Source organism: Lucilia cuprina, chromosome 3 (assembly GCF_022045245.1).
Source record: "Lucilia cuprina isolate Lc7/37 chromosome 3, ASM2204524v1, whole genome shotgun sequence".
In the NCBI taxonomy this organism is placed as follows: Eukaryota; Metazoa; Arthropoda; class Insecta; order Diptera; family Calliphoridae; genus Lucilia; species Lucilia cuprina.
In genome coordinates, this window is record NC_060951.1 from 62,526,628 (window position 1) to 62,547,302 (window position 20,675).

General features: G+C 29.6%; 1 protein-coding gene across 9 annotated transcripts; it reads right to left on the minus strand.

Moving 5' to 3' along the window:
- Positions 1 to 19,370, minus strand: LOC111687768 (active breakpoint cluster region-related protein). Of its 9 annotated transcripts, none has more exons than XM_046947495.1 (14): positions 19,020 to 19,343; positions 17,768 to 18,207; positions 9,611 to 10,242; positions 8,891 to 9,548; positions 8,539 to 8,834; positions 8,336 to 8,462; positions 6,395 to 6,415; positions 5,897 to 5,995; positions 4,809 to 5,822; positions 4,363 to 4,746; positions 4,125 to 4,294; positions 3,917 to 4,056; positions 3,591 to 3,840; positions 1 to 1,456 (listed from the first exon to the last, which is right to left on the minus strand). In XM_046947495.1, exons 2-14 carry the CDS (start codon positions 18,113 to 18,115, stop codon positions 1,249 to 1,251), a joined length of 4,347 nt encoding a protein of 1,448 aa, XP_046803451.1. In that variant the 5' UTR covers positions 18,116 to 18,207; positions 19,020 to 19,343; the 3' UTR covers positions 1 to 1,248. The 9 variants fall into 9 exon arrangements, with proteins under 9 accessions (XP_046803451.1, XP_046803449.1, XP_046803450.1 ...); XM_046947493.1 differs by having other exon boundaries at positions 17,768 to 18,823; XM_046947494.1 differs by having other exon boundaries at positions 17,768 to 18,823; positions 19,197 to 19,248.
- Positions 19,371 to 20,675: the final 1,305 nt, after the last annotated feature.

A 20,675-nucleotide genomic window follows, 5' to 3' on the forward strand; every position in this document is an offset into this window, starting at 1 on the left:
TTGTTGTTCTTTACTGTTTGTTGTTTTGCAACCATACAATTATTGCTCTCATTAATTTTAAGTTAAATTTAAAATAATTCTGTGTGTAATTAAGTTTTGTATGTATTTCATCATCCTGTTGCTGGGGGGGTAAGTATTTCTTGATTTGCATAAATTTAAATGTGATAATAGTTTAAAGAATATCGGATTTTTTTCTTCGTTTTAATTGTTTTACAATATATTTTGTTTTTGCCTTTTTGTGTTTATTTTTGTTTTTTTGTTTTTCAATAAGCAATAATAGTAAGAAGTTTATTTAGATGTATTTATTATAATGTTTGAGATAAAATAAAATACATACAATACGAACGAACGAACGATCGTTTAAACGAGTATCGATTTATGTCTCTACCATAAATCATTAGCAGTATATTGTGTATATTAAAGTAATACTAATATAATAATAATAATATTTATAATAATTATAATCATAATAATTAAATTCTATATTGTATATGTATATAGTAGAATAAAATAGAATATAATTAAAGGGCGGTAATACATTGTATAATAATTTTAATTATAATAAGTTTTTAATTATAAATGTACCTTGCAAGTTCAGGAAAATAAGCAGGAAACTCTACTATTTAAGTTGCTTTTTGTGTTCTTTTTTTGTTTTGTTTTGTTTTACTACCAAATTGTTTGCTTTTATTGCTTTAATTAAGACAATTTTCTTGTATATAATTCATTTGATTAGATTTGTTTTAAGAGGAATCAGTTTTAAAGCATTAAAGTTGTATTAATTAATTTAATGTTTTTGCTTGAACTGTATTAACAGCATTATTAACATTCAAAATGTTAATGTTTAAGAGTTTAATTAGTTTAGAATTAAATTTATATGTATATAAATGTATGTAGGTGTATATGTGTTAGTTATATTTACATAAAATGCATAAAATATATATATTTATATATAGATGTATGTTGTATGTAGGTGTATATATATAAAAATATCGTAATTTTCTATATAATTATTATTAACCTGTTAGTATTACTTGAGCTATGGAATAATTATATTATTTCTACTTTCTCTTTATTATTATTATTATTTTTTAAATAAACAAAATATGACCCATTAACTATTCACTCCAACTAACTTGTTTTTGGACACTTGAATGTATACACTTTAGTGTTTAGCTAGTTGCTTATGTGCTGGTATAGAGTGAACTTTTTACAGTCTTACACTAAATGTGTTTAAAGATTTTTTTTATTTTACATATTTCCGGCATCTTTTTCATGTTGCATACGAGCCTGTAGAAAACAATAGAGTATACCGGCCTGTGCCATTACATCTACTGTACCGGATGCCAGTAAATCTTTTTGTTTTGTTTGCGTTGCTCCTGGCCGCAATAGAGTGGGACCAAATACCATGGCTAGATTGTGCAGAGACATTTTATTATCGACTTCTCTGTTGTGTACTCTATAGGAAAAGAATTTATTTCAGGGGGGGAGAAGAGAAGAAAAATGTTATAAAATTTGTATTAGATAATAGTTATAATGATAATGATGCTGTTATAGATTTATAACAAAATATGAAGAAGCCTTTTCATATGTTCTTTAACTTATAATAACATTTCGTTGGTTTCAAAAATGTTGAGAAGATAATAATGTAATTTATAAAAAATTTCTTTTAATCATACTTTGATCCTATCTGAGCCATCGATGTTGGCAAAATTTAGGTATATTACCCGGTGAAATGGGTAATATGTTAAATATCTGACTTTTCGACTTTTTGCATTTAGTTAAAAGTCGATTTTTAGACTTTTCGAGTTTTTGCATTTTATGAAAAGTCGATTTTTCGACTTTTAACAAAAAGTCGACTTTTAGACTTAAAGTATTTTATAAATAGTCGACTTTTCTTTTTTTAGAGTTTTTGACTTTTTTCTACTATTTTCGAGTTTTGGACTTTTTCCGACATTTATCTACTTTTTTCTATTTTTTTTTACTTTTTTCGACTCTTTTTTTTTACTTTTTTCAAGTTTTTTCAGACTATTTTAGAGTTTTTGACTTTTTTCCACTTTTTAAAATTTTCGACTATTTTTGACTTTTTTCTACTATTTTCGAGTTTTCGACTTTTCGCTACATTTTTCGACTTATTACGACTTTTTTTCGACTTTCTTTGATTCGACTTTGTGACTATTTTTTACTTTTTTTCGACTGTTTTAGAGTTTTTGACTTTTTTCAACTTCTTTAAAAATTTTGACTTTTTTCTACTATTTTCGAGTTTATTTGAATCGACTTTGTTACTATTTTCGACTATTTTTTTACTTTTTTCGAGTTTTTCCGACTATTTTAGAGTTTCTGACTTTTTTCCACTTTTTTAAAATTTTCGACTATTTTTGACTTTTTTCTACTATTTTCGACTTTTTGCTACATTTTTCGACTTATAACGACTTTTTTCGACTTTCTTTGACTTGACTTTGTGACTATTTTTTTTTTTTTACTTTTTTCGAAATTTTTCGACTATTTTAGAGTTTGTGACTTTTTTCCACTTTTTTAAAATTTTCGACTTTTTTCTACTATTTTCGACTTTTTGACTTTTTGCTACTTTTTCGACTTTATTTGACTCGACTTTGTGACTATTTTCGACTATTCTTTTACTTTTTTCGAGTTTTTCCGACTATTTCAGAGTTTTTGACTTTTTTTCCTTTTTTTAATTTTCGACTATTTTTGACTATTTTCGAGTTTTCGACTTTTTACAACTTTTTTCGTCTTATAACGACTTTTTATGACTTTTCGACTTTCTTTGACATTTTTTACTTTGTAACTATTTTCGACTATTTTTTACTTTTTTCAAGTTTTTCCGACTGTTTAAGAGTTTTTGTCTTTTTTCCCACTTATTTAAAATTCTCGACTATTTTTGACTTTTTCTGCTATTTTCGAGTTTTCGACTTTTTCCAACTTTTTTCAACTTTTCGACTTTTATTTACAAAGTAGACTTTTCGACTTTTTTCATCGACGGTAGTCGAGTTATCGACTTTTTTGGAACAAAATAGTCAACTTCGACTTTTCGACCTTTTTCGACAAAAAGTCGATTGTTCGATTATTTGAAAGTCGATTTATAGAACCCTAATAGATACAGACTAAAATATGTTATAAAATCCATAAAAATCATAGAATGACATTCAATGTCCTAGAATAAATTTACAACATTATAAATTATTCGATCAGGTATGCTGTATTACGGTCCCTGTTTACTAATGTAATCCTACAAAGCGTGGCTTAATTCTATTTTCCAAAAATTTTAGATATAGTTTACGGGTGGTATGATTAATTTTTTGTTTATAGGCATAAATAATTCGCATACGTTCTGATCTACAATACCCATGGAGACGTATGAGTAATATATATTTTTGTTTTGCAAAAGTATTTACCCCCATTCTGCATTACATTTGAATTGAAATTTTCTTCGTTTGACAACATTGTTGTTCAAATAAGAACTTACGTAGTTACGAACGTAATGCAGAATACCACAAAATAATGCTAATTAATGTTATTAAATATCGTGAAAATGTTTTCTATATGGAATGAGTAATTTTTTACCAATAATTTACCTTATTAAATGATCTAATATGTGATTAATGGAAGCCTTGTTGGCCTGGGGTAATTCTTCGAATACTTGCAAAAGTTCATTGATGCGTTCGACTTCATTGTTATTGCTAAAACGACTAAAGGTTTCAAAGAATTTCGGATATAAAACATCGGTAAATAAGGCTTCGGGTAATTCTCGTAAATAAAATTTTAAAATGCCGGTAACAGAGTGTATATCAACATCTTTTAGCAATTGTTCAGCTTCATAGGAATCTTAAAAAAATAAAAGATAAAACAACAACAATAAATAATTTACATATATAGAGTCAGCTCAAATGAAATAACTTACTTGTTTCAAAAGATTTCTTTAGTTTAGCCAAATCGGAAGCAGAACCACTAACACGATAAATACCCACTTCAGACATACCGCGTTTTTCAACTTCACGTATGCAGGCACTTATTATAAATGGAATGTCACGTTTTTCTCGTCTGTAATTAAGATTTAAATAAAATTTTTTGATTTTTTTTAATATAATTTCTTAAGTTTTATGTTTTACTTTAAAACTTGTTGCATTTTGGCACCAAATAAAGCTCCCGGTTTCGAGGTAGGCACACGCCGTAATGTCACTTCGCCAGGTACAAAATGTAAAGTGGTATTTAAAGTTAAATTATCACCCAATTTTAGGACACGACCTTGTGGTGTTTCCTTTAACCAACTGCGGCTCAACTACAAAATACACATAAGGGAAAAATTCCTCCTTAAAGAAATACAAGTTTTTAAAGCCGTTTTTTTACCTTTATAATATGTTTAGCTCTTAATATGGGCCGTTCTTGTAGAGCATATAATAGTATGCGTACATTTTGGCTGCCCTCCAGTTCGACTACAAAACTTTCATTCCACATGGGATTCATGGAGCGACATATCATTTTGGTGGCAGCTTTACGGAAATAATGACCATATGAATCCACTTCTATTGAAATATATAAATCCGCCGGTTGGTCTAAGCCGCTAAGATTATGCACCGTCATGTGTAGATCTCCCACTAAGAGACTTTCATCGTTAGTATTGCGCATTAGGTAAGAACCCATTTCGGTTTTCATGCTCTTTTGCATGGCCACTATAAAGGCATGAATTTCTAAAGCATTTATAGTACTAGTGCCGGGTATATTACATTGTTGCTGGAAAAATCAAATGTTTAGTATAATTATACAATAAGGAAAATAAATTGCCCAATACCAACCTGTAAACTCAAAATGGAATCTATCCATTGAGTACGCTCGAAATCTGAACTTAAGAAAAAGGTCACCGTCTTATTTGTGGCCTTGTTGGCAATGCGAAATACTAAATTGGGAGAAGCCAGCACTAATTGTGATTCTAAATCTGCTAATTTTCGACGATACTTTTCACCACCTCTTAAGCCATTTGGTTTACGCGACTTATCGTCCTTCTCCTCCAATAACAATTGATCACGTACAGTACAAGCCTGTGTCTTTAGCTGCAATATATTGGCTGGACTAGATTCTTTAAGTTCTGCACTAGCATCCGATTCCTCGAACACGGCTACATCTTTCAAGGGTATAAACCATTTCAGTTCATAATCTATACGATCACGGCCAGAAGCCTTATATTTGGCACATGCAATAACATCATTAAACAGAAACAAATGACGCAATTTACGATGACCATCCACTAGCTCAACAATAAATGAATTCTTTACCATGCGTCTTAAGTTCTTGTTGGATTCTGTGGGCAACTTTTGATTGACCACATTGAATTGCTTGAGAAATTTATGGATGGTATCGTGAGCCTGCTTAAGAGGATGATGATCCGGATGATTTTGTGGCGTACAATCTAAAAGATCATTAAAGACCAAAGCATTGATTTGTACACGTGCCACCGGCTTGTGTAGTAGATCTTCGAGAGTTAGCGATTGCTCAGTCTGCAAATTCAAGACAATTGTAGAGACAATCTTCTTGAATTGCGGATTATTAGCACTGCATTTCTTCACCGTCTCTATGGCCTGATTATAATTGTGGAGAAATGCACTGTACAGGTCAAACATTTCCGCTAAACGTTTAAATGTTTCACCAATAAGCACATCGCCACCCTCATGAGCTACCAACGACTTTAAATCACTCAAAAATAACGAGTGTGCATCGTATAGCTCATCGATCTTAAAGAATATTGTATTTTCTTCATCCTCCTTAATGACGGGCTGTGAAGTACCCAATGTGGCATGGATGGCTTTTTTATACTAAAAGGCAAGTTAAGAGGCAAAGTAAAATAAATTTCAAAGGGAGTTTTATACGAAAAACAAATAAAACTTACTTGTATCATGGTATTTAAACATGCCACATAAATCGTTTCACTTTGTATGATTGTGCTTAATATGGAACGTATTTTATTACCACGCTGACTACCCGAAACCTGTAAATATTATAAAATTATTATATTTATCCCTGAAATACTTCGAACAGAAACAGATTCATTTGTATATTGCGATGTCTTAAGACAAATATATATTTGTATGTATTATGTACAAAGATTAATCAACTTAAAATTCTATTTAAAATATTATTATGATGTATATGTTTATAAAACAAAGACAATGATTTTATTTTGTAAATAATAGATGAAGTTTTATAATCATGATATAGAAACAAACACTCATAAACAAGCACCAGCACCATTTTACATATAAAAACGAAGCAAATAACTTAAACAAAAACTAAAGCGAAAAAAAGTTTTATTTTAAAATTTTGTAGATATTTTTTTTTTGTTTTTTTTTTAAGGTACTAAATTGTTTGATGACAAGTTGGTACTCACAAGTATTGCTGAAACTAGATTCTGTTTTGATTCACGTATGTATGATTATCAATTTGTTAGAAAAACAAAATATATAAAAATTAAAAAAAAAAGAAAAAATGATACAGTTAGTAAAGTTAAAAATCATTAATTTTTAGTTTTTTCTACTAATTTTCTATTATTATTATTATTATTATTGTTTATTAAAAGAATTATAAATTGTTATTATATGGACAAAAGTTTGCAAGAAAATTCAAAACTATTCAAGTGGCTCAGGTGTTTATATATTCTAAATTAAGATTTTTTTTGCTAAATTTCTGACTATTCGATAAAAGTTCGAATTTGGATAAAACCATGTTGGTTTTTGGTGAATTTCGATGTATGTTTGGCTTTTCAAAAAAGTTTATTTTTGTTGTCTTTTTGAAATATTTTCTAGATTTAATATTTTCTATTAATTTTCGGGGCTTTTTTCGATGAAAGTACAATATTTCGACAAAACTATTGTAGTTTTTCGGAATAATAAATTTGGAAATGCTAGCAGTAATTGTGATTCTAAATCTGCTAATTTTCGACGATATCGTTCACCACCTCTTAAGCCATTTGGTTTTTGATAAATTTCTGACATTTCGATAAAACTTTAAATTTCGATAAAACGAAGTTTTTTTCTGAATTTCGATATGTGTGTGAATGTTTCTTTTTGTTGACTTTTTAAAATATTTTCGAATTTTATTGATTTTCTATTTATTTTTGAGGCTTTTTTCGATGAAAGTACAATATTTCGATAAAACTATTGTAGTTAGATTCTTCGAATTCGATTTATATTCAAATTTCTAAAAAAAAACTATAGAATTTGCAATTTTTCCATAATAATACAGTTTTTCGATAAAAGTTTGATTTTTTTCGATTTTTTCAAGAATGTAGGCAATTTTGATAAAAGTTCGATTTCGACAAATGTTCGAATTTAGATTTTTCGATTATTATGTTACATTTCAATAAAGATGGAGTTTTGTTTGACTTGTCGATAAATGGTTTGGATTTTTGGATTTTTGTTTAACTTTTCGATAAAATTAGATCTTTCGATGAAATTTTGATTAATTTACATTTAAAAAAGTTTTGATTATAGTTTGATTTTTGATAAACTTTCGAAAAAACGCTCTTGTTTGGTGAAAATTCAATATTTTGATAATAAAATTGATTTTTCGATAAACAGTAGACTTTTCCATAAAATTAAATTAATATTTCGACATTGGATATTATCGGCCAGCAAGAACAACTAAGTTTCCACGACAATTGGATCTCCGTTCGGAACGACTCGATTCTATTGGCAATCACGCCAGAAGATTGGGTCTTGAATATAACGACAACTTTAGCAGTTGTGATAATGAGAAGGACGAGGAATCAATATCTCACCTTCTCTGCTATTGCCCTTCATTCAAAAAAAGAGAACAATGTTTCGGCCTTGCTGTTGTTGTAGCAGCGACACGTATAAAGTCGGTGTAGCTGGGTTTACAATCCTTGGTCGTTGTTCGTTGAACTCCGAGTCGTTCCGGTGCGAAGAACCTATTGTAGTGGGAACGCCTTGCTGTTCTATATTGTTTGAATGAACTATCAGGGATATGCCTAAAAAATATGGACAACGTTGGTTGTATGGTGATATAATTCTTTCCTCCCATGTATGACATTTTTATTTTTAAAACAAAATAAAAATACTTTTCTCTGTAAAATGTTTGTGACTTTACGGATGAATTCGAATTATTCAAATTATGCTCCGAATTTGATTTTTTGCAACATTATTTTGCATTTAAAGAAAAACCCAAATACTTTATCTGAATTACTTTTAAAATACTAATCTAAGTTTTGCTTGCAAACTTTTTTCAGTTATTATCATTGTAATTGTTAAAGGAATGAAAAAAAAACTAAATTCCCTAATTACTCATCTAAAACTATCATTAAGAATCTTACCTTTCTTAATGCTCCCGGGGTTTGTATATTATGATCATCCTGTGATATAGTACGCATTATAGGCATACCACCACTCTCATACTCTCCATCGCTGTCCACAGAACTGGAACGTGTTTCGTTATTTTTTCTACAACAAAAAAAAAAAAAAATAAAAAAAAATAATTACATAAATCCAATCGTATTTATCTTTAAAAACAACATACTGTATAAAATAATTAATATTGGCATAATTGGAAGAACGTCCTGGAGATTCAGGATCTGTAACACTAGTTTGACTACTTAAATGTCCATGTGAACTCATGGGTATGATACTGCCAGGTGTTGATAAATCGTCACGACTAGAAGAGGAGCCAGTGCGGCCAGGTTTAATATAGACATATTCATCATCACCATTATCCAGAGGCACTGTGTCATACAAGTGTTCCTGTTCGTTATCGGCCATTTGATTGGCTCTAGCACTATCTGAACTTAGAGAAGAAACTGATTCATAGCTTTTGATCTGAAAATTGTAAACAATATAAGTATTTTGTTTTTGTATTTTAATAAAACGCTTACAATTTCGGATATGCCTTGTGAAGATAGCGACTCCTTCGAGCCTATTGTACGACCCTGTTGACCAACAATTTCAGCATCACCTGGCTGTAGTGATGTTCTTGATTTTTTATCTAAACTACCAGTGGAAGAGCTGTCAGCGGCTGTTAGTTTGACATTTTTACTTAGGCTGCTAGTTGGCGAAGAGCCAACAACAGGTCTTGGTTGTGCAATATGTTGAGAGCGAGTTGTTGCGCTTGCCATTGCACCGCCAGATTGTGTTGCTTGTTGTGTTCGACCCAAGCTGCCAGTCGGGCTGTGTGTGTAATTAAGGTCAGGTCGCTTGGCTTTTTCCATACTCTCTGTTTTATTTATCTTATTACCCAATTCTTCTAAAAACTCTGTGTTGTTTAAAAATTTGTTCATTTCTGGTGTAGTTTTGCGATTTTGGGCAAACGATTTTCCCTCCGAAGACTCTGAAGATTTTTGTCGCAATATATCGGATGGTTTGATATTGCGTTCCAAAGAATTTGCCGGACTTTCGGATGAAGATAAGCTTCCAGAGCTAGATGGCAAAGGAATAGTGCTTCCCACAAAAGGTGAGTCACGTTTGGGCGATGAAGAAAGTATGGAACCTGGTACAATGGGAGGTTCAACGCGCCGCATGATTTTAGGTGGGGGTCTAAAGTTTAATAATTAATATTATAATGTAATATATTTGTTACTAATTCGTTCTCCTCTTACCTTGGTGGCATCTTTTTCTTGGCATCCAGTAGAGCATGTGAAGAAGCCGTAAGTGAAGGTGAAGCCAATGACGGTGATAATGGTGGAGCTGAGGGTTTACGTTCAAAACTACTAAACGTGGAGGGTGCCATCATATTTCCACAATCTCCTCCAGCACTATCTGGATTTTGCTCCAATGACACAGATGAATTATTGCCCTGATCCGTTTTATTCTCCTTCACCTCTATAACTGTTACAAAATGTGATGTTGATTTTGGTGGCCTTTCGGGAATTGATTTTGTTGTTACGCCATTATCGGAATTATCTTCATTCGAAGCGATAGATGCAGCCAATTCGCTGATGCACTGATGTAATGCACCATTCTTATCACTGTTGCGTTTATCCTTTTCGGTGCCTACATCTTTGTCTTCTTTTTCGCTGTTTCTCTCTTCTGTGGAAGCTGTTGTTGGAAGGTTATTTTTCGACGCACTCGATTTATTGCCATTGTTACTGCCGTATTGACTATTCGCTGTTGTTGTGCCAGTTGTGGTCGTAACGGCAGCCGCATATTTATTATCGGTATTCAATGACAATCTATTAGTTTGTTGTTCTTTATTTCCATTTTTAGATTCCCTTAAATTCAAGCTTGATTTCTGTAAATACAAGAATTTTTTTTTTAAAATTTATTAAATAAATTTCTTATTCATTTTTATTATATACTTTATTATCCTGCACAAATTCTATTGTTTTTATAACAACTTTTTGCCACTTTAGCATATTGCAAGTCTATATTACTCTAGTGTAATGGTTTTATATTAATGAAATATATTTGATCTGTGGTTTGAGAAAATAAATTCTTGAGGTATTTTTAAGAAAAGAAATAACTGCTAGTCATAGAAGATATCAATAAAATCTGTAGAGAATTGCGAATATATTCTGTATTTTTCCAAGAAACTGTACTCTTGCTTAGTATCTTATCAATATACATTGGAAAGATATAGCTTTATAAATAATGCAGTTTAAAAATTGTAAATTACAAAAGTAAGAGAAAATAGTAAAATTATTTTCCGAATTATTTGTACAAATTAAATACCACCAAGTTCAGTTCTAGTTCAGTTCCACTTCAGTTCTAGTTCAGTTCAGTTCTAGCTCAGTTCTAGTTCAGTTCTAGTTCAGTTCTAGTTCAGTTCTAGTTCAGTTCTAGTTCAGTTCTAGTTCAGTTCTAGTTCAGTTCTAGTTCAGTTCTAGTTCAGTTCTAGTTCAGTTCTAGTTCAGTTCTAGTTCAGTTCTAGTTCAGTTCTAGTTCAGTTCTAGTTCAGTTCTAGTTCAGTTCTAGTTCAGTTCTAGTTCAGTTCTAGTTCAGTTCTAGTTCAGTTCTAGTTCAGTTCTAGTTCAGTTCTAGTTCAGTTCTAGTTCAGTTCTAGTTCAGTTCTAGTTCAGTTCTAGTTCAGTTCTAGTTCAGTTCTAGTTCAGTTCTAGTTCAGTTCTTGTTCAGTTCTATTTCAGTTCTAGTTCAGTTCTAGTTCAGTTCTAGTTCAGTTCCAGTTCAGTTCTAGTTCAGTTCAGTTCAAGTTGAGTTCTAGTTCAGTTCTAGTTCAGTTCTAGTTCAATTCTAGTTCAGTTCTAGTTCAGTTCTAGTTCAGTTCTAGTTCAGTTCTAGTTCAGTTCTAGTTCAGTTCTAGTTCAGTTCTAGTTCAGTTCTAGTTCAGTTCTAGTTCAGTTCTAGTTCAGTTCTAGTTCAGTTCTAGTTCAGTTCTAGTTCAGTTCTAGTTCAGTTCTAGTTCAGTTCTAGTTCAGTTCTAGTTCAGTTCTAGTTCAGTTCTAGTTCAGTTCTAGTTCAGTTCTAGTTCAGTTCTAGTTCAGTTCTAGTTCAGTTCTAGTTCAGTTCTAGTTCAGTTCTAGTTTAGTTCTAGATGAGTTCAAGTTCTAGTTGATGCTAAAAAATAAAATGAATTACAAACAATTTCTTTAAGTTCCATTCCATTGAATATCCAAGTGAATATTATGGAATATTATTAAGTAATCAGAAATATTAAAATATAATTTTTCAGCACTATGCCGTACTACAATGAAAAGAGAAGAGCGAATGAGCATTCAACCGAATAAACCATTGACCCATTAGAACAACATGTTAACAACATATACATATTATTCATATTTACATGTATTTTAAAATCGAATCAAGACAATTGTTTTTTTTCTCTTTTCATTAACTAAATTAAAAAATAAAAACTAAAGTTAATTAACAACTACTACAAGTCAAGATCTATAGTAATCATGATTGAAGACCAGGTCTCAGTTGTCAATGAAAACAAAAATTAAAAAAATATATACAACGAAAGAAGAAGGGTTAAAGATATTGCATTTGTCTGGCAAACATTTCGAAAAAAACGTTTCTTTTCAATATGACTCATACATACATTCAACTAAACACAATTTTCTTACAAAACGAAAATAAATAATAATATAAAAATAAAAAACAAATAACTAATACTTGAATAACAAATGGGCTTCAACTCTCTTCTCTTTATCACAACAACACCATGTCTGGTCTTCCATACGAGTACCACACAACTATTACTTATAAATAAAAAAACAATAATAATGTACAAAAAATATTAAACGAAATGATAGCAAAATTTAATAATGAAATAGAATAATTGTTCATTGTTTTTCTTGTGTTAGACTTTACCCCGCGCCACAGTTTAAATTTTTCCTTAAACGATGACATTTTTTTTTATCTGGCAACAAATTGTTGGGATGTTTTTTGGCCACTCTGTTGCAGTGGCAGATATGTTGATTGTTTAAAGCTGGTATGCTGAATATAATAAAATAATTTCAATTGAACTTTACTGCTTTTAAAAACACAACAAAACATATAACATAACACTTGATGAAATTCAATTAAAGGCATAGTGTTGGTTTTTGTTTAAATGAAATTGAATTGAAGATGTTTGATTGGAAAAAATAGGAGATAAAGAAATTAAGGAAAATAATTGTTTGCAGCTAAATTGATAAAACTTTTTTTACAAATGATGTTCAAAAGCTAACGATTGAAAAAGCCTCCTAGATGTGAAGTGAAGTTGAATTAGAGAAATATATTCTTATATATCCTTAGTTAAATATTTAAGTTTCTATACAAACAGAATTTTTAACAGTAATGAAAAAATTTCAACATAATATGTTATTTTTCTGATTAATCCTGCTAAAAACTGGCATAAACTTAAAAATTTGAATAAACATACATATGTATGTATTTCAACCAATTTCAAAATTTCCTTGTTTAGTTCTAGTTTTTTCTAATTTACTTCTAGTTCAGTTCTATTTCGATTCTAGTTCAGTTCTACTTCAATTCTAGTTCAGTTCTAGTTCAGATTTGTTTCAGTTCTAGTTCAGTTCTTGTTTAGTTCTAGTTCAGTTCTAGTTCAGTTCTTGTTTAGTTCTAGTTCAGTTCTAGTTCAGTTCTAGTTCAGTTCTAGTTCTGTTCTAGTTCAGTTCTAGTTCAGTTCTAGTTCAGTTCTAGTTCAGTTCTAGTTCAGTTCTAGTTCAGTTCTAGTTCAGTTCTAGTTCAGTTCTAGTTCAGTTCTAGTTCAGTTCTAGTTCAGTTCTAGTTCAGTTCTAGTTCAGTTCTAGTTCAGTTCTAGTTCAGTTCTAGTTCAGTTCTAGTTCAGTTCTAGTTCAGTTCTAGTTCAGTTCTAGTTCAGTTCTAGTTCAGTTCTAGTTCAGTTCTAGTTCAGTTCTAGTTCAGTTCTAGTTCAGTTCTATTTCAGTTCTTTTTCAGTTCTAGTTCAGTTCTAGTACAGTTCTAGTTCAGTTCTAGTTCAGTTCTAGTTTAGTTCTAGTTCAGTTCGAGTTCAGTTCTAGTTCAGTTCTAGTTCAGTTCTAGTTCAGTTCTACTTCAGTTCTAGTTCAGTTCTAGTTCAGTTCTAGTTCAGTTCTAGTTCAGTTCTAGTTCAGTTCTAGTTCAGTTCTAGTTCAGTTCTAGTTCAGTTCTAGTTCAGTTCTAGTTCAGTTCTAGTTCAGTTCTAGTTCAGTTCTAGTTCAGTTCTAGTTCAGTTCTAGTTCAGTTCTAGTTCAGTTCTAGTTCAGTTCTAGTTCAGTTCTAGTTCAGTTCTAGTTCAGTTCTAGTTCAGTTCTAGTTCAGTTCTAGTTCAGTTCTAGTTCAGTTCTAGTTCAGTTCTAGTTCAGTTCTAGTTCAGTTCTAGTTCAGTTCTAGTTCAGTTCTAGTTCAGTTCTAGTTCAGTTCTAGTTCAGTTCTAGTTCAGTTCTAGTTCAGTTCTAGTTCAGTTCTAGTTCAGTTCTAGTTCAGTTCTAGTTCAGTTCTAGTTCAGTTCTAGTTCAGTTCTAGTTCAGTTCTAGTTCAGATCTAGTTCAGTTCTAGTTCAGTTCTAGTTCAGTTCTAGTTCAGTTCTAGTTCAGTTCTAGGTCAGTTCTAGGTCAGTTCTAGTTTCTTTTATTTAGAAGACGCAGTTCTTTAACACTACTATTTTATGACTGCTGCTATAAACATATATAGAGTAACAACAGTACGTTAGGATTTAGTTGCTCCACCTATTTTGTAAACGAAAGATTTAAAACGAGTGTTTTAGCAATAATCGTATTTTTTCCTTTGTACCACAAACAATGTTAAACATTTCTTTGTTTTTCGATTTCCCAAATTGTTTTTGTATAATCGAACTTTACTTAAAGAGATTTCGAAAACGATATTAAATGCGCTAATAATAGTTAAATGAATTTTGTTATTGAACAAAGTATAATGTAATAAAATTATTTAAAATCACTATTACTTAAGTAATCATTATCAGATTTTAAAAATTGCATTAGGAAGAAGACGAAAATTAACAATGAAAAACCTTTAATTGAATTTCGTTAAGTGTCTGTGGGTAAGAGTGTTTGTAAAGAGAGTGTTATTAAACGTCAATACAAACACACAAAAAACTACTCCACCCTGATGATGAGATGGTTAACATTTCATGTGTTCAATAATTATTTTATATATTTTTTGTAGCTTTTATAAAGTTTTTAATACATATTGCGTTTATATTCCGTTTTAAAAAAGGTTTTAAAACACGAATGTTAGCACAATTTTGTTTTAACTCAAATGTAACTTAATAAATTTATATTTTTTTAATAACTTTTAAATTTTAATGTAAATTTTCAATATTTTTCTTTAATTTTTTTTAAATAATTTTTTAACTTTTTATTGCACTAGCTATCTATGTAAATCGTTATAAAACGTATAGCTATTTTTTAATGTAAATGTATTAATTATGCGGGTTAACCCGACAGAGTAAAAATGTGAACTGGAGAATTTTTTTGTACGATTCTGTGTTATGGCGCTGGTGTGAGGAAAATACAAAATGCAGATAACATACTACAACAACAGCTATGAAAATTAAAAAATAATAATAAAAAAAGAAAGTACATATAGACAACAACGAGGAGCGCGAGCACGCATACAAATAGCAATCAAGGAAATGTGCAACTTTTCAAATGCAAGAAGGAACAACCAACCAAGAGAGAGTAAGGAAAAATAGTTCAAATGTTAGTTTATTTAGTTGGGTCACAAAATATGCAAGGAGCCAATGCAGCATATTTAAGAGTATATAAGTTTAAGGGGAGCATATCATATTTTGAGTAACTAACTATGCTCTTTTAGACATTCATACATATGTACATATACCCAAATATATGTATGAGTGTTGTACCTCTATAATAGTCAAATCTACTAGTCTCACTAAATGTCCAAGTTTATAAAAAGCAACAAACACCAACACACCCAAATTCATGATAAGATAAAACTTTATATACTGCATTACGTACATATGTACATTTATTTGTACATAAAACATTCAGTTTTTTTTGCTTTTATAACAATTTTATTATTATTATTGCTGTTGGTACTCGCACTTATTATTGTTTTTCATTTTAGTTTTCTTTTAATTCATATTCTCACTCCTTCTTCTCCCCACATACCAAAATGTTTCTCCCCTACCCTTTACTTTATGACGAGTGAAAATTTTGTTTTTTAACAATAAAGTTAAAAAATAACATCTATACACAAATGCTGTTATAACTACAATATTTGACTAAGCCGAATTTTATTAATACTGTTTATAATAAATTTATTTACATATTTATTAAACGAAAAAGTGTGAATGATGAATTTTAGATAAAAAATGCGAACTAAATGTGTAAAAAGACAATTTTAGATAAAAAATGCGAACTAAATGTGTAAAAAAGTCATTACTAGATATAATGGAAGTGAATTCAGCTCAGTTTACTTCAGTTCTAGTTCAATTCTAGTTCAGTTCTAATTCAGTTCCAGTTCAGTTCTAGTTCAGTTCAAGTTCAGTTCTAGTTCAGTTCTAGTGCAGTTCTAGTTCAGTTCTAGTTCAGTTCTAGTTCAGTTCTAGTTCAGTTCTAGTTCAGTTCTAGTTCAGTTCTAGTTCAGTTCTAGTTCAGTTCTAGTTCAGTTCTAGTTCAGTTCTAGTTCAGTTCTAGTTCAGTTCTAGTTCAGTTCTAGTTCAGTTCTAGTTCAGTTCTAGTTCAGTTCTAGTTCAGTTCTAGTTCAGTTCTAGTTCAGTTCTAGTTCAGTTCTAGTTCAGTTCTAGTTCAGTTCTAGTTCAGTTCTAGTTCAGTTCTAGTTCAGTTCTAGTTCAGTTCTAGTTCAGTTCTAGTTCAGTTCTAGTTCAGTTCTAGTTCAGTTCTAGTTCAGTTCTAGTTCAGTTTCTAGTTCAGTTCTAGTTCAGTTCTAGTTCAGTTCTAGTTCAGTTCTAGTTCAGTTCTAGTTCAGTTCTAGTTCAGTTCTAGTTCAGTTCTAGTTCAGTTCTAGTTCAGTTCTAGTTCAGTTCTAGTTCAGTTCTAGTTCAGTTCTAGTTCAGTTCTAGTTCAGTTCTAGTTCAGTTCTAGTTCAGTTCTAGTTCAGTTCTAGTTCAGTTCTAGTTCAGTTCTAGTTCAGTTCTAGGTTAGTTCTAGGTTAGTTCTAGTTCAGTTCTAGTTCAGTTCTAGTTCAGTTCTAGTTAAGTTCTAGTTCAGTTCTAGTTCAGATCTAGTTCAGTTCTAGTTTTGATCAGTCCTACTTTTGAATAGTCCTAGTTTAGTTTCGGTTAAGTCTAGTGCAGTCTATTTCAGTTCTAGTTTGATCGATAATTTATATTTGTATTTTTGTTACAACATGTGTACTTTTTGTTAAAATTTTTAATCTTTGCACTAGTTCCTATGAATTTATTTTTTGCAAAAGAAAAAAATTATACTCCCAACCAATAAAAAACAAATTAAAACATGAACATAGTATACCAGCGTCATTCCTTACAAATAGTAGTATATGAAGACTGTTGATAGTCATGAAAACAAATACATATATGTATGTGAGCCAATATGTAGTATAAACGACGGTGTTTTGGTTATTTGCAATACTACATATTGATAAAGAACTTAGTCCGTTTCATGAAACTGCCAGCCTGGTAATTGAAGTTGTACAAAAGAGAAAAATCAATGTTTTATATTCAAACATTCATTCGTTTATATGATTTCGTAAGTCTACTATGTATGTGTTATCAATAAGTTACACTATTGATGAATAAATCCTACTTCAGACTGGATGAAGTACATCTTTACTGCCTATGGTGTAAATGTATTAGAGAAACATTAAGGATTTTATATAAAATTGAACGGTAAGAATTTAAATTATAAATTTTTTATTTAACCGTTAATATTATTAGATTATTTTTAAATGAATTCTTTATACATTAAGTAAATACTTAATTGCAACTTAAGTGCTGCTAAAAAATGTAAGATTTTATAGTTATAAATATAAAGTTATTTTTATTGTATTATTGCCAAAATATAAACTTGTATGAATGACCTAAAGGTAAATTATTATATTTATTGTCCTACTTTAAAAGGCGGAATTAGTTATTTGTAATTAAGGTTTTTGACCCTTAGTTTAGAATGTGAAAATATTAGTTTTACTGAACAAAAAAGTACATTTATCAAATTAATATGATATAAAACGAAAAGCCAGTGATTTTATTTTCAAATTCTCATCATGTGGAATATAATACAGAATGTGAAAAATATTATATTAACTCATAGAAATGATGATTCTTGAAAGAATATAATTTTTACTTTTTAACCCTATACAGGTAACATCTTACAACTATAATATAAACATACCGAATTACGATCTCCTACTGCAGCATTATGACCTTCACCATTTTCACCATCCGCCGTAGAATCTGCAGGATGTAGTGATGTTTGTTGTTTGGCACCTTCAGAATTTGTAGCTGCTTCGAAGAGCGTTGTGGGATCTCCACCCGATTCACGATATTTCTCAACATCGGACAACAAACGTTCCAAATATTCAACATATAATGTCTCTTGTTCCAGTTCTTTGGTAAGTTCAGCTATTTTTAACTTGTGACGTTCAAGACTAGCACGAACATCTTGCTCCCAGGCATCCGATAGAGAGCTTTGCGGAAAACGTTCCATCCACAAGCGTTGGAAATCATTAAAGACACTCATTTTTATTCAAGAGATTTGCCAATTTTTAATTGTAAATTATTATTCGAACTTATTCGAGCAGTATTTTCTTTTCTTTTGTAATAGTTTGGTGGCTGTGATTTGATAATAAACAATAACAAAATAGAAAAAAAACTGACAATACAAACTGTCACGCACTGGTTTGCTTTTAATTGCCCTCTCTCTCTCTCGTTTCAGGCTGTTTTTTTTTTTTTTTTGACACACTCTCTTTTTTCAGCCCTTTTAGTGAATTGTTTACGTATTCTTATAAGACATTTTTAATGCATCACAATAATAATTGTATTTTATTTTTGTACATCGTTTGGCAAAAAAAGATGTTTTGCTTGTTTTCGTTGTTATTATTTCTTTGCTTTTTTAGATTTTATAATTGCGAGAAGTGAAAATAATAACATGGGCCACTTTTAGTTAAGTTTTTTTATATATTTTATTATTTAATACATATATTGTGTTGTTGTATTAAAAATGTGTATGGCATGTATGCGCAATTACAAGGTCATCAAACAATGCCTTTTTATTTTTTTTGTTTTATATTTTCTGGTTTTATTGTTGATTTTTTGCTTTATTTAAAATACCCTACAACTATTTTAGTTTTTAACGAAACTATATAATAGATAAAATGCAAAACAGTGATTTTTTTCTATGTTTGTCTTCGTTAAACGCCCACTTGCATCACTACTACAGCATCTGGAACTAAAAATTAAGAGTATTGTTGTTATTGTATATTTGCCTAGAAATTAACAAGAACAACAACGATTCGGTGCGTGTGGTCAAATGTCAGATAGAAATTTTGTTCGATCTTAATTTATTTGCTGTGTGGCGTATGCAAGTCACAAACCAACCAGACCCACAACTCAAGATTTTAACTTGTATTGTTGCAAATTCATACTATGCAGATACGATGGGTAGATAGTTAGCTTGGTTGTGTATCTTTGAAATTCACGCTTTTTTATTTAAGTTTTACGCCAACTAGACAAGAATACTTAATTCACACAAAACACAACACTTTCCAATTCGATTTTAAAGGTTTTTTTTGTGTAGTGAAAAGCAGACACTGCTGGCACACCTTTCTTTTGAAATTTTTCTCTTCTTGTTGTTTAGCCTAAAATTTTCTTTTGTATTTTCCAATTTATTTTTTAAATTTCATTTTAATATATATTTTTTATTGAAAAACAACTTTAAAATTATGTATTTTATTAATGTATCAAATTTTCTTTCGTTTTTATTCGCAATTTCAATGTTTTTTATTGAGAAAAAACACACAACACAAGCACACACAATTCTTTTTTTTAATAAAAAATGCATTTGTTAGTGTTGGTAAGTTACAATTTGATGTTTATCGATAACAAAGTGGGTTTTTCAGCTTAGAGTTGCATTTTAAGAGTACGGAAAATACAAAATACTAAAGTTTGCAACTGTGTTTATTATGGCCAACTGAATGAAACACAAACACAATAATACAGTTAAAAACGTTAAATGTTTAAATTATAAAACTTAATTTAAATTATGTGAGCAGATATTGTTAAAGGGGTATATTTGTTTGTAGTCAGTTCTGTAATCACTGACTTTTCTAAATAATAAACATCAGGGTAATAATTGTTTATTATTGTCCAGAACTTGTGCATAATTACTTTGCAGATATGGCTACATCCAAAGTCTTTTTTAGTCAGTTAAAGGTCCGTGATGTGTTGTGACAAAAGTAACATTTAGAGATCATTTAAAAATAATAAAATTTATCATTTGTTATTATAAAATGTATTGATATAGTAAAAAGCACAAAATCATATCTTATATTGATTAGAGAGTTCAAAATCCTTTAATTTTAATATACATATTATTTAAATAATCAATATATGCTTATTCAAAAGTTTAAAAGGTCGAGTAAACAAATAGAAATACATTCATTAATATACATATATTATAAATTTATTAGGGTGGTTGGTAAATCTGGTATAATTATAAATATATGTATATATACAGATAGATATACGTATATAGATAGATATATATATATATATATATATAATATATATATATATATATATATTATATATATATATATATATATATATATATATATATATATATATATATATATATATATATATATACAATATATATATATATATATATATATATATATATTATATATATATATATATATATATATATATATATATATATATATATATATATATATATATATATATATTAATATATATATATATATATATATATAATATATATATATATAGATAGATAGATAGATAGATAGATAGATAGATAGATAGATAGATAGATAATATGGATAGATAGATAAATAGATAGATAGATAGATAGATAGATAGATAGATAGGTATATAGATGGATAGATAGATAGATAGATAGATATATATATAGATAGATAGGTATATAGATAGATAGATAGATAGATAGATAGATAGATAGATAGATAGATAGATAGATATTATACTTCGAACAACATTTTAATGTTATTATTTTCAATAATTTTGATAAAAATAGTGCAATCTTCAAAGAGTACCAC

What these genes read in the sequence shown, in the direction of transcription:
- LOC111687768 (XM_046947495.1), bottom strand. Translation starts at nt 18,115, where the DNA reads ATGAGTGTCTTTAATGATTTCCAACGCTTGTGGATGGAACGTTTTCCG. An exon ending in ATTCCATTTTGAGTTTACAG is followed by an intron (nt 4,747 to 4,808) that starts GTTGGTATTGGG and finishes TGATTTTTCCAG; the next exon opens with CAACAATGTAATATACCCGG. An exon ending in GAGCTAAACATATTATAAAG is followed by an intron (nt 4,295 to 4,362) that starts GTAAAAAAACGG and finishes TGTATTTTGTAG; the next exon opens with TTGAGCCGCAGTTGGTTAAA.